Source organism: Siphateles boraxobius, unplaced genomic scaffold (assembly GCF_051911475.1).
Source record: "Siphateles boraxobius isolate OS27281-9 unplaced genomic scaffold, OSU_SipBor_1 66, whole genome shotgun sequence".
In the NCBI taxonomy this organism is placed as follows: domain Eukaryota; kingdom Metazoa; phylum Chordata; class Actinopteri; order Cypriniformes; family Leuciscidae; genus Siphateles; species Siphateles boraxobius.
The window spans coordinates 33,185,907-33,200,998 of record NW_027509193.1 but is presented as its reverse complement, the minus strand read 5'-3'; the positions used below and the strand labels follow the sequence as shown (position 1 = coordinate 33,200,998).

At 36.4% G+C, this 15,092-nt stretch overlaps 1 protein-coding gene across 1 annotated transcript in view; it reads right to left on the bottom strand.

Annotated features, from left to right (window-relative positions):
- The window catches only part of coro7 (coronin 7), a 159,084-nt gene extending 144,003 nt beyond the window's left edge, over positions 1-15,081 (bottom strand). The window contains exons 1-6 of the mRNA XM_077213737.1: positions 14,948-15,081; positions 7,910-8,006; positions 7,665-7,745; positions 7,391-7,461; positions 5,472-5,655; positions 3,067-3,143 (exon numbers count right to left, since the gene is read on the bottom strand). Of these exons, the coding sequence (XP_077069852.1) occupies positions 3,067-3,143; positions 5,472-5,655; positions 7,391-7,461; positions 7,665-7,745; positions 7,910-8,006; positions 14,948-15,007 (570 nt within the window). The 5' untranslated portion in view covers positions 15,008-15,081. The remainder of the gene's footprint in view (positions 1-3,066; positions 3,144-5,471; positions 5,656-7,390; positions 7,462-7,664; positions 7,746-7,909; positions 8,007-14,947) is intronic.
- Between the last annotated feature and the right edge of the window lie 11 nt (positions 15,082-15,092).

Sequence of the window (15,092 nt, the reverse complement as noted above, 5' to 3'; positions counted from 1 at the left end):
GCTCCCCATTTCCTCCTGCAGAGGCGGCTGAGCGTGCCTCTCTGTACCCAGCTCCGTCTCTCTCCTCTGGGGTGCTAAATCAGGCGCTCTGGGGGTCTGGCGCCGAGCTCCCGGGGGCCAGGTGAGACTGAACTCAATACTTCAAACACCACAGAGTCTAGCTGTAGATGCCGCCAAATTCAGCTGAGCTTTGAGCTCTCAGCTTCTACCGGAAGACATTATGGCATTCGGTTTTCAAAACACTAAAACTTTTTTTGAGGTAAAAAAAAGAAAAGAAACCTAATATACACATTTATACACATATATAATACACACTACCAGTCAAAACTTTTGGATCAGTAAGATTTTTAATGTTTTTAAAATAAGTCTCTTCTGCTCACCAATGCTGCATTCATTTGATTAAAAATACCACACACACACAAAAAAACTGTAATATTGTTAAATATTATGACAATTTAAAATAACTTTTCTATTTTAATATAGTGTAAAATGTAATTTATTCCTGTGATCAAAGCTGAATTTTCAGCATCATTACTCCAGTCTTCAGTGTCACATGAATCTTCAGAAATCATTCTAATATGATGATTTGATGCTCAAAAAATTCATTATTATTAGCAATGTTTTTCAGGATTCTTTGATGAATAGAAAGTTCAAAAGAACAGCGTTTATTTGAAATATATTTTCTAAATATAAATATATTTGGAAATGTAATATTTTAATATAAAAATGTAATATACTATATTTTTAATATAAATTTCAAAATATAAAAATTTTAATAGAAATTTAATATATTTATAGAAATGTGTATGTGTTATGTAACATCATACATGTCTTTACTGTAACTAATTAATCAAGGATAAATTAAATCGATCAACAAAGTACTCTATTGATTTCTTTTATTTATTTCCCCCAAAAAATAAAGTAAAAATTCTTACCGACCCCAAACTTTTGAACAGAAGTGTTTAATGTTACAAAAGCTTTCTATTTCAGATAAATGCTGTTCTTTTGAACTTTCTATACATCAAAGAATCCTGAAATAAAAATGTAAATAACTATTTTCAACATTGACAATAATCAGAAATGTTTCCTGAGCATTAAATCATATCAGAATGATTTCTGAAGGATCATGTTACACTGAAGACTGGAGTAATGATGCTGAAAATTCAGCTTTGATCACAGGAATAAATTACAGTTTACAATATATTAAAATAGATACAGCTGTTTTAAATTGTAACAATATTTCACAATATTAATGTTTTTTTGTTGTTTTTTAATCAAATAAATGCAGCCTTGGTGAGCAGAAGAGACTTCTTTTAAAAACATTAAAAATCTTACCGATCAAAAACGTTTGACTTAAAGTCTATGTATGTATATATACACATACATATTGTGCATTAGGAAGGTTTGAGAGAAAATACTGCACTGCAAACCATCACATTTACATTTCAAACACCACACTGAGTCCAGTACATCTTCATCCACTTGATTGAACAAAACTCTTTCCATGAACTCAATCAAAACACTGTTCCTGCCAAACACAAACCTTTTGTGTCCAGAAATAGAAACACATCTGCACTGAGGAAAAGACTTGGTGGTTTAATGTTTCAAACGAGTCAGAATAGGTGGATCATACTGACACATTTGGCTATATTAAGTGTTTGTCCTCATGAACAAGTGCTGATGCGTAATTAACCTTAAGCAAAAGACAAAAAGGCAGGTTTTTGAGGCCGGATATAATAAGCTTCCTCAAATCAGATGGACTGACTCTTATCCTCTCCGACTGGGAGCTGGACAGACCTCGATGACACCAGCAGGGTTTATGAGTTTCACCCGTGGACGCGATAATAATGTGCTGCTCCGCTAATAAAGCCCATCTGTGTAATAATGATCCACAGTGAAGAGGGGCATGATGGGGAAAAACACACACTTTGGCGACATCTATTGGTGAGAATGTGCCACTGTCTGTGGTTGGCTAATGCACTTTTCAGAAAACTCCTAGAAACTTCATTTGTTTCAACAACATCAAGTAAATGTTCCTCCTAACAGTAACTTGCAATTTTTTGTTTCACAAGACCAAAAAAACGGTGATGAGCAACAGAACAGCTCTAATGATATATATATAGCTGAATTAAAAGTAATAGAAACTATTTTCGTAATAAAGCTGAAATAAAATAAAATAAAATATACAAAGAAAAAATTATTAAAGTAAAAAAAAGCAACCTAAATTAGAAATGCTGAAATAATGAATAACTGAAATAAAATAAGTTGAAGTATTAAAATTATTAAAGCCGAAATAGAAAATCTAAATGGAAATGAGAAATATTAAAAAATATATATTATTAAAAAAACTAACATTAAAATAAAAACAGAAAATATAAAAATAAAAAGCCCAAAATTTAAAAAAAAGCCCATTTAAAATATTTCTTTTAAGTTATTTTAACATAGAAAACAACACTGATTTAACTATAGTTTGTTAGCTTTATTCATTCTGTTTGATTCCATTTAATCGGTCTATTTGGCGACAAGAAAAAAGAGCCAGCATTAAGAGAAATAAATTCCAGTTAACTAAAAGCATAAAAAAGGCACTTGAAATAAAATAAATATTAACTAAAATAAAATATAAAAAATTGATTTTAAATGGATGTACTAAAATAATTCAAACTGAAATTAAAATGAATAAAAAATGTTTAGTAAAAAAACGTTCATAATATCTTAAAAATAAAGATTAATGAGTATCTGACTAATTATAAAACAACACTGATGAATGATTTATGTTCTATATATTGACAGCATGATAAAACAGGAACTGTGGCCGTTCGCACATAATGTGTTTATCCATTACACTGCGCTACTTTTCCATCGCTAGACGAACGTGTTTGACCGTTGCGCCACATTTTTGCAACTTGAGCTGTCTTTCGTTCTACTGACCTGCATCTCACATCTTTAATGGCAAAACCGTGTTCTGTGAGAACCAGCCCTAACTCTGCACAGTTGCAGTTTATTATTAGAGTTTATTATCTGCATTCGAGACATCAGAAGCTGAGACACGTGTTGGTTGTCCATTACCTTGCAGGATGAAGCCAGCAGTGATCCGTCTTCTTTCCAGGCCAGACCCTGCAGCTGATCCGCGTGCTGCTCCAGAACTGCACAAATACACACGTCAACACACACCATATCCACAAGACAAACATTCAAGGTAAGTTTACAATCTCTCAAAAAAGAAACCCGTGCGACAGTGACGAATACAGAAAAGCATGATAGTGCTGGGAATTTGAGCACAACACACACGCACACACACAGACGCACACACACGTTAAGGAAGTGAAGCGGCACAAACCAATGCGCTGGGAAAATCTACTGTATTATGCCAGTTTAGATCTCAGAGATCCGAATATGTGAAATTAGACATACAAAAACATAATTTAAATAAGAATGTTGCCTTGGCAACCATCTAAAATTAAATTGAAGTACTAAGAGTTAAAGTAATATAATAACAACTAAACAGAAATATTAAACTTGAATTTAAATGGAAACTGAAAAAAACAAACAAGCTAATTCAAAATATTAATAAATTCTAAAAAAGTACTAATAAATAATACTAAAATAACACATATTAACTATAGTTTATTAGCTTTATTTATTCTATTCTATCAGATTCATCTTTTTGGTCAAAACTAAGGCCCTGTTTATACCAGATGTGTTTTGGTCGATCGGGTCACAAGTAGTCGAGGGAGACACATTCCCGTTTACACCTGGTGTTTTAATCCGTCTCTTTTGTCCACTTTCAACCACTTCTGTCCTGTTTTCTTCGAGGGGAGGGTCTATGGGAGGGGAAATGTATGTGTTTTTCAGATCTTTCGATTTTAATGGACAAAATAAACTCACACAATTTACATATGAACGCGACCGGAGACGGGAAAACATACGAAGAGCATCAGCTTTCGTTTCTGCTCTGACAGACGCAAGACCAGCCGAACGCTGTGAGTGTGTGTTAGAAATCAGGAATGGTGAGAGAACATTGTGCTTGGTACATTTTTCATGCGTTTCGTACATTCTTGGTGCGTTTTTCATCTTCAAACCAAACTTGGGTCTCCAGCCAAAGTTTAAATCCTGTCTGTCTAGCGCGCTTCCCATGTTTACGCATTAAGTCAGTAGGCGGAGAGTAGACGGTCTTTTGTGGCTGTTTGAACACATTCGACCACAAGAGCGTTTACACTACGAAAGCAATCCGGTCAAATGTGTTTTCGACTACCTCGATCTCTTAATACCAGGTGTAAACAGGGCCAGAAATTAGGAAATAAATTCCAGGGTTAATATATGTAACTAATACTGAAATGCTTCTCATTTTCTCAGAGATCTAATTCCGTGACGCTGGATTCGTTTAGTGACACAGTCTGGTGTAAAACGACAGAGGGAGTGAATGAAACACAGCTAACACATGAATACGCATGAAGGCAGACAGCGGTGTGAGATGTGAGGTTGGGAAGCACCAGCAGCCATCATGGGGCTCCGGGGACACGCGGCCCAAAGCTCTGAGGGACATTTACCTCAGACGTTCCACGTCAGACCCCAGAGGACTGTAACAACCACCAGAGGCTCAGCAGATCAAACCAAACATTGAAATACACACAGAGACAACACAAACAAAAAAGAAACACACAGCAGAGACAAAAAAAGCTGCAGACAAAACCTTCATGAACTGCATTATTCAGGCTGTAATTGCAAGTCATGAAATCAGACGAGGGAAGAGACCATTTTAACAGTTGACCTGATTGGACATTTATTCAACTGATTGGAGTTTTTTCTATATTGTGCTCCGACCTACAGCGCTTGTCAAACTTGTCACTAGTTGAAAAATATTGCTTATAACTTATTAAAAATAATAAAAAGATTGTTGGGCCTTGTCAATTAGTTTGGATGTGAATTAACTTACGACACTATAATGTTGCATGTTAAAAAAAAGTTATTAATGAAACTAATTAAAAATAAACTGAATAAATAAATACATAAATAATTGTATAAATAAATAAAATTAGTTGATTAAAACATGAATTACTTAATACTTTATAAATAATACTTTACTTAATAAATAACATAAATCAAATGTATTTATTTATTAAATAATGAATATATTAAAAATAAATTAGTTAAAAATAAATACATTTTAAAATGTATTAATTTATTAATTAATTGAAAAAATAAAAACAAATAAATAAATTGACATGTAAAAACAAAATGTAAAAAAATAAATAAATGTAAAAACCAATAAATAAATGAAAACAAATAAATATATAAATAACTAAAATAAATCTAGCACCCAAAAAAAAAGACTTAGCATATTGAAATGAAGAACAATTACAGTCTGAATAGGGCGTAAGTGTACACATAAAGTAATTAAGGACACGACTGAATCAGGTGTTTAATAGCAGTGATGGTTGTAGATAGGAAAACTGTGAAAGCTGTGAGTTTACCTGTCAAGGCGGAGTCTCGTGTGACGTCCCACACCTGAACGGCCCTTGCAGACGCCACAGCGAGCAGACCTGAGGCCGCGGGGTGGAAGAGAACGACCTCCAGCCGCCCGTCTCCGGGGCTCAGAGTGACCTCAGCATTACTGGGCTGATCCTGATCCGGATCACACACACGCCACAGCTTCACCTGAATGAGAGGAGAGGAGAGGAGAGGAGAGGAGAGGAGAGGAGAGGAGAGGAGAGGAGAGGAGAGGAGAGGAGAGGAGAGGAGAGGAGAGGAGAGGAGAGGAGAGAGAGATAGACATAGACATAGACATAGACATAGACATAGACATAGACATAGAGAGAGATAGAGATAGAGATAGAGATAGAGATAGAGATAGAGATTATTAAACACGATATAGTGGTAATTCCTAAATACATGTGCTAAATTCGAAAACCTTACTTTTAAAAACCCAAAACACAACACAACATCAATCACCATTCACGGTCTAAAACTAATTTCATGGTCTAATGGTGCACAGTTTGTCAGTCTGTACTAATGAAAAAAGACAGGCAGACAGACAAACAAAAGACAGACAGACAGACAAAAGACAGACAGACAGACAGACAAAAGACAGACAGACAGGCAAAAGACAGATAGACAGACAAAAGACAGACAGACAGACAGACACAAGACAAAAGACAGACAAAAGAAAGAAAACACAGATAGACAGACAGAAAGACAAAGGACAGACAGACAGACAAAAGAAAGACGGACAAAAGACAGACAGACACACAGACAAAAGACAGACAGACAAAGGACAGACAGACAAAAGATAGACAGACAAAAGACAGACAGACAAAGGACAGACAAAGGACAGACATAAGACAGACAGACAAAGGACAGACAAAAGACAGACAAAAGACACAGACACACAGACAAAAGACACACAGACACACAGACACACAGACAAAAGACACACAGACAAAAGACAGACAGACAAAGGACGGACAGACAAAAGACAGACAGACAAAGGACAGACAAAAGACAGACAAAATAAAGACAGACAAAAGAAAGACAAAAGACAGACAGACAGACAGACAGACAAACAGACAGACAAAGGACAGACTGACAAAGGACAGAGAGACGGACAAAAGTGGCTAATACCAATTTACAGCAGTTTAACTGAAGCAAAAGTATCCATGTTATTCTGGCAGAAGGCATGGATACCATGGGAAATATCCCTATTCCCTTACGGAGCGGGTCTCAGTCGGAGCGTGCTGTACTGGGACTACTAAACTCCACTGACTCTGATATACACTGGAGCAGATGTCAGGTGGAGGCCAGCTGTGCAGAAATATGAAGGCATCAGCAGACAGATTCATCAAGAGCCCCATCTGTATTTGTCTCTTCATTCTGCCTAGCTTTCAAAATCACAGCTTTTAATGCGAGAAGGAAAACCCATCCCGGGTGACAGCAGCCACTGCCAGCCTCCTCTACATCTGTGTGGCGTTACAGCTGATAAAAATCCTATTTATAAATTAAGGTAAAAAATAGATAAATTAATTAATGTAAAAAATAGATAAATGAATGCAAAAATAAATAAATAAGTGAAAAAAAAGAATAATTAGTTATTAAGTTCTCAAGTGGTCTGAGTAAATACGCAAAAAGTCTATATTTATATTTAGGTTTATTTATATCAATATACCAGGAAACAATAATGTTAATACGTTTTCAGCTATGAGCTTCTGACGAAATAAAAATAGTCACTGTGTTGATTTTATTATATAGCCTACTATATATTGTGGTTGACCATTTTATAGTGTATATCAGATTTCATATATACCTGTCCCTAAACGTGGTTGGTCACTTTAAATGTCACCCAGACAGTGTTCGCTCAGAATATACACAAAAGCATCAGTGCTTCAGTATGACTTACGGTCTCATCAGCCGAGCAGGTTGCCAGCAGGTACTCATCAAACGGAGAGAAGTCCAGGTCGGTCACCAGGTCTGGGACAGAAAGATCGGAAAGAGAATCAAGACAAAGCCATATAGGTTTATTTTTAGTAAACCGTGACATTGCATCTCACACAGCATCCAAACAGCGCTTTTATTAACACCAGGCATCCTCACAGACATCCGTTTTTCCTCCAAATTAAGTCAAATGAGCCGAGCGTGAGCATGTTGGTTGAGCCTAAAGTACTGCGTCTTACCGGCATGGCATGAAATCTGGGTCACGGTCCACTTCCCATCAGATCCGGCATTCACAGAAGACAGGCCGACCATTCCACCTCCTCCAGAGACAGAATACACAAGATTACCTTCAAACACACTGTTTACCAAACTCAAGACGGACTGGTTCTCCTGCTGTTTTAATCTGATCTGCCATCAGCTTTTGCATTTGTTTAGTGCGCAAACGTTATTAGATGTTCAGACAGACAGAATCAAGGGTTCGTACCAGCCTGATCCGTGTTGAAGGCCACGAGACCGCAGCTGGATTTGATGTGGTTGCCCTGAGAAGAGAAGGAACCTCCTCGTACGTTTGAAATCCAGCCCTGAACAGAAAGACAGGGATGTTGTTAAATCAGAGTTAAATCAATGTCTCATCAACATGCCTTCATTAAGACGTACACATACGACATTGACATGCGAATATTTGAAACACTTGAGACACTACATCAACACAACTAAAGCATCTGACACGCTCCTTTTAGAAAAATTAAGGTTTCAGAAAGGGTTTTGACGACACAGGACAGGCTTTCTCATAGCCTGGCAAGCCAGACCTATCAAGATGTTAGGTCTGGGAACTCACAATTGGCATACCTCAATCCGAGGGGCGGGATAAACAGTTGTCTTTCAAATTCCCTCTGCACGCAATAGGACAGCGCTACAACCAACCAGAGCAACGGACGGCTGTGGCTGAGTGAGTCCCATGCGTTTTCCCACCAGCTAGTTGATATTAAACTTTTGCTGTATCCGGTCATCAAAACTCCGGACACATCTTCCTTTTTTAAGAATGACTTAAGTGACGTTCTCTTAACTCCAAGTCATCCAGAGTCGCGGCCAAAGCCGATTCGAAAGACCGCTGTTCGCCAACAGCATCTTCTTTGTTTTCAAGTAGCAGGGAAATCACGTGGAACTATCCGCGGAAACGTCACAACTCTGCCATCATTATGTTAAGCCCGCCCACCAACTCTACACACGATGTGATTGGCCTGACCAGAGTTTGGTTTTTCCAGCTCAAAAGTCTATGGAGAGTCGCTAGACCACCCTTTCTGCAAAATAATTTTTGCTGCCGCTAGGGTGCGTCTAGATTTCTAGGCTAGCTTTCTCAAACTTTTCAACGTGCGCAAACTCCTGTTATGTAAATAACACTGAATTATAAAACTGAATATATAAAATAAGTAATTTAAAAACGAAAAAATTATAATCATAAAAATGTAAAATAAAGTAATTTTTAAAATAAAATAAAAAATTAAAATATAAAAATTAAAGCATTATGTGAAATTTAAATAACTAATTTTAAATCAAAACTTACAAAAAATTTAAATCATAAAAATGTGAAAAAACAATTGTTAAAATAGAAATAATACAAGTATAACACTAAAAATTAAAGCATAATGTAAAATTTAAATAACTAATTTTAAAATAAAAACAAAAAATGAAAATCATAAAAATGTAATATTAAAATAAAAATAATAAGTATTTTTTATAAAAGCAATGTAAAATTAAAATAAATAATTTTATAATAGTAATTTTAAAATAGAACCTTACTAAAATGAAAGTCATAATGTAAAATTAAAATAATTAACTTTAAAATAAATACTAAAATTAAAATCAATAAATAATTTTAAAATAATACTAACTGAATAAAATAATAACAAAATGAGTATTTTTTCAAATGAAGTAATGAAAACATAACACTAAAAATTAAAGCAGATTGTCAAATTAAAATAAGTAAATTTAAAATAACAACAAATGTTTAACTATGTTTATAGATAAACACTTATTAAAAAATATTACATATTTTATGTTCACCTGCAAATCATGTGACCATTAACCAACATCACCTAACCATGACATGCAAAAGTGTTTTTAAATTATAAAAATAGTCACTAAAAATCTACAAAGAAAATATTTTTATTTTAGTGTCACAACTGTTTGTGTCCTCAGAACTAAACCAGGCCAGTGCTTCAGAGTTAAACTGTTGCTATGTTTAAATAGCTAGCCAGAAAAATAACAGACATTTGAAGGAAACTTTATTTCCTCCTTGAGTACTGAGTTCTGCAACAGTAACACACGCGCACAATAGGGCGGCACGTTTTCAACCCGTTGGACACGCGTTCAGATTTGTGCTTGTGGACTCAAAGTGTAACATAAATTTGAATGGGGTTCACTGGCTGTCGGATTGGGTTGCGATGAGGTCGTGATGAGATCGTGGCAGCAAAACTTAAAAGCCACAATTTTTATCTTGATATTCGAAATGAAATGACTTAAAAAAGGAGGAAGCGAAAGCTGTGCTAAAGAAAGAACACACCGGTGTTGTTATTGTTAACCAAAATAAAAATAAAAAAAACACTGAATCTCTGATTTATTTATCAGAAATAAAATAAACACAGACAAATGTAACTTAAATGACAAAAAAAAAATTTATATATACCTAAAGGATTATTAGGAACACCATACTAATACTGTGTTTGACCCCCTTTCGCCTTCAGAACTGCCTTAATTCTACATGGCATTGATTCAACAAGGTGCTGAAAGCATTCTTTAGAAATGTTGGCCCATATTGATAGGATAGCATCTTGCAGTTGATGGAGATTTGTGGGACGCACATCCAGGGCACGAAGCTCCCGTTCCACCACATCCCAAAGATGCTCTGGTGACTGTGGGGGCCATTTTAGTACAGTGAACTAATTGTCATGTACAAGAAACCAATTTGAAATGATTCAAGCTTTGTGACATGGTGCATTATCCTGCTGGAAGTAGCCATCAGAGGATGGGTACATGGTGGCCATAAAGGGATGGACATGGTCAGAAACAATGCTCAGGTAGGCAGTGGCATTTAAACGATGCCCAATTGGCACTAAGGGGACTAAAGTGTCCAAGAAAACATTTCTCACACCATTACACCACCACCACCAGCCTGCACAGTGGTAACCAGGCATGATGGATCCATGTTCTCATTCTGTTTACGCCAAATTCTGACTCTACCATCTGAATGTCTCAACAGAAATCGAGACTCATCAGACCAGGCAACATTTTTCCAGTCTTCAACTGTCCAATTTTGGTGAGCTCTTCCCAATTGTAACCTATTTTTCCTATTTGTAGTGGAGATGAGTGGTACCCGGTGGGGTCTTCTGCTGTTGTAGCTCATCCGCCACAAGGTTGTGCGTGTTGTGGCTTCACAAATGCTTTGCTGCATACCTCGGTTGTAACGAGTGGTTATTTCAGTCAAAGTTGCTCTTCTATCAGCTTGAATCAGTCGGCCCATTCTCCTCTGACCTCTAGCATCAACAAGGCATTTTCGCCCACAGGACTGCCGCATACTGGATGTTTTTCCCTTTTCACACCATTCTTTGTAAACCCTAGAAATGGTTGTGCGTGAAAATCCAAGTAACTGAGCATATTGTGAAATACTCAGACCGGCCCGTCTGGCACCAACAACCATGCAGCGCTCAAAATTGCTTAAATCACCTTTCTATCCCATTCTGACATTCAGTTTGGAGTTCAGGAGATTGTCTTGACCAGGACCACACCCCTAAATGCATTGAAGCAACTGCCATGTGATTGGTTGATTAGATAATTGCATTAATGAGAAATTGAAGATTTGTTCCTATAATCCTTTAGGTGAGTGTATATATATATATTAGAAAGATTGTTCTAATTAATAAAAAAAACACATGCATTTAAACAAAATAGAATAAATATAAGTTGGGACTAAACAGAAATTTAAAAAAATGAAAAAGACAAAAATCACAAAATTACTAAAACTTAACTTAATAAAACAGCTAATTTAAAATAGTAACAAATTCTATAATAGTATATAAATAATACTGAAAAAACACTGGAACACACAGCAAAAGCCTTGAGATGTTGACAAAATACGACACTGAATCAAACCAGCTGATACATCTGACATCATTACAAACAGGAAAGAGGAAACGGAAAGAAACGCAGCACTTTCTCCAGCCAACGGCACACACACACACACACACACACACACACACACACACACACACACACACACACACACACACACACACACACACACACACACACACACACACACACACACACACACACGAGAAGCAGCAGATGCACTTAAGGAAATGCAGAAGAGTTCCTCCAGCTGTATGGTTTCAAATCCTTCCAGAATGTCAACAAGAAACAACACGCAGAGAATCAACGTGTTCCAGCAGCGTGAGCCGGGACCAGAGAGAAGACAACTGTCTAAAAAGAGAAAATGTAATTTATTCCTGTGATCAAAGCTGAATATCCAGCATCATTTATCCAGTCTTCAGTGTCACATGATCCTTCAGAAATCATTCTAATATGATGATTTGCTGCTCAAGAAACATTTCTGATTATTTCTGAAACGGTTGTTCTGCTTCATGTTATTGTGGGAACCGTGATACATTTTGTTTTAGGATCCTTCTGTAACATAATAAATGTCTGTAATGTCATTTTTGATCAATTTAATGCAACCTTGCTGAATAGAAGTATTCATTTCTTTCTGATCTCATCTTCCACTTACAGCAGCATCGCTTAGCGCTTTACATCCGGACGCTCAGCTAAACGTCCTCAACACACAAACTCGTCTGTCAATCTTTAACAGTGTGACCTTCTGTCATGTGACCTAAACACTATCAGGTAGAGGTGAACAGAACACCAATGACAACAATGAAACAGTATCTGCCATATACACACGCTGACCCAGACTTTGGGAAAACATTTCCCCATGCTCAACGCCTCAATGAGATCAAAATTCCCCTAATATGGTAGTTTCAATACATTTAAATGTTTGACCTTAAAGGGATAGTTCACCCAAAAATGTAAATTCTTTCAGTATTTACTCACCCTCATGTTGTTCCAACCTCGTAAGACCTTCGTTCATCTTCGGAACACAAATTAAGATATTTTTTATTAAATCTGAGAGCTCGATCACTCCTCCATAGGCTTCTTCAGGGATTGAAACTTGCGCACTAAAAGTATTCTCGTCGCTTGGTAAACTTAAGATTGAGCCACTGTAGTCACTTGGACTATTTTAACGATGTCTTTAATAACTTTTCGGGGCCGGCAAGTTTCAATCCCTTAAGAAGCCTTATGGACTAGTATGGAGGAGTGATCCAGCTCTCAGATTTAATAAAAAATATCTTAATTCGTGTTCCGAAGATGAACGAAGGTCTTACGGGGTTGGAACAACAACAGGAGGTTGAGTAAATACTGACAGAATTTTCATTTTTGGGTGAACTATCCCTTTAAGGGTTTTTCATAGATAAACAGTTTAAACACTGTGCTGAGTCGCCACTTGAAGCAAAGCCAGATGAAAATCACAGCGCTATATCATATGACTGATAAGTAAACAACAGATGTGAGATCACAACAGTGACAAAATGGCACTTGATTAGAGATATTGTAATGACATTCACACATCACTTCTACATGTGTCGTACGCACACACAAACACGTGATCATATACAGCTCAGGAATGTGAAGAATTCACACTGAAGGGGCTGTAATTTAACATCACCACATATGACGACAAGAAACAGGAACTCCTATTTGTTGCTAAAAATACGGTCAAGAGTGAAGAAAAATCTACAGCTTTACAAGTTGTAGCTGTTTCAACAAAAAACGATGTGAGCAGGCGGAAAAAAGGCAAGGTAACAAACCGACGTGCCAAATAATTTACAAATTAGGGGCCGTTTACACTACACCGTTTTCAACTCAAAACTTGTTATGTGTTTTGGCCATTCATTTACACGGCAATGGTGTTTTGGGGGCCTGAAAACTGGTTTCAAAGTGGAAGTTTCCGAAAACGATACTATTATTGTCTCCATGTAAACTACAAAAACATGAATTTGTGAAAACGTGCGCATGTGTATTATTGTCTATCTATAGGTGTGTAGTGTTTCTTTACAGAGTGGCATCGCCATCTACTGGCCTGGCATGACAATACAGCGTTTCAGTCATTTTCGCGGATCAGTGTGAACAATGTTGTCGTCTGTATGCGAAAAACACAAAGGAAAAACTTTTCCGTGTAAATGTAACCTTATTTTGAAACACTAAAATCAATACATAATTCAATAAATTAATAAGTGAAATGCACCAATTTGATTTGCAATGTTCCATAAAAAAGCATTCTATTCTTGTAAAAAAAAAAAAAAAAGCTATTGCAAATCAAGGTTGAAGCATATCTGTTCATTTGATGTCATTTTGGGGCCTTTTACATGACTTCGTTTTCAACTAACTGACATTTTTTATGCGTTTTTGCTTTTCATATATACACAGCAAGATTTTTGGGGCCTGGAATTGCAAACTTTAGAAAACTATACTGTTATCTTCTCTGTGTAAACTACAAAAACACGATTTTGTGAAAACGGTGACGTCATGTCCGTAGTGAATTTTTCTTTACAAAGAGACATTGGCCTGGAATGAATAATAAAGCGTGTTAATGGGTCCGTGTGAATGGGATCGTTTTGTCGACTGTAGCCTACACGAAAAACACGAAGGAAAAACTTTATTTTTATTTTTAGTACATCGTTGTCGTGTAAATTTACCCTAAGAAATTATCAATTTTATTATAAAAAAATAACATTTGGAAATTCTTTTTTTTTTTTTGCAGTGAAATTTTTTTGAGGGGAAAAACGTGTAATGTTTTCATAGAGTATTGTGGGAAAAAAGCTTTAATAGTCTTAATTATCTCAAAATCAATCCGAATATTTAACTCTTGTTAAAGTAGGCCTAATTATTAATTGATTCAATAACTTAATATTGAAGGCTTTAGTAGTGCTTGTATCACAGTAAATCTGGTCACCAAAAGCTTTTGAATGCACAACCTTTTATCTTTAACTTTTTGCAATTGTTATTCACCTACGTTTCTTAATGACAGCTATTTTTAAGTGCCATGTGAATTGACTTCACGCATCTTTGAATGCACTAACGCGCATTTATGGCATTTTGTAAAACACGAATTCCATCAAGATCAGAATGAAACGATATCAAGCTCAATCAATCTCAACGAACTGGATTCAATGCATCTTTATAACATATTCAGCATGACAGCGTCATCATCACTCATACACAACACATTCATATGCTGTTCCTTAAGATCCTGCATATTAAAGTGCATGAAGCTTCAGTTGAGGACAGAGGAAGTTAAGACACCATCAGTGCATCGGCACCACTCCTTCTGCTCGAAACCCAAATCACAAGACACTCAATGATCACGCGCTGTCCAGCTGTGTCTGAAGCGCAGGGAGGCTGTACTCACATCTTTCTTGGGGATTTTCGGAGTGGTGTTCTTATATTTGGACGTCTTAAAGCGATTCATTCTGAGCTGCTGGTCGCGCGTTTGAACCTTCCGGGTGTCTCGCTGTTGTGATCCTGTGCGTTTGAATGAGTGCGTTTCTGTGACG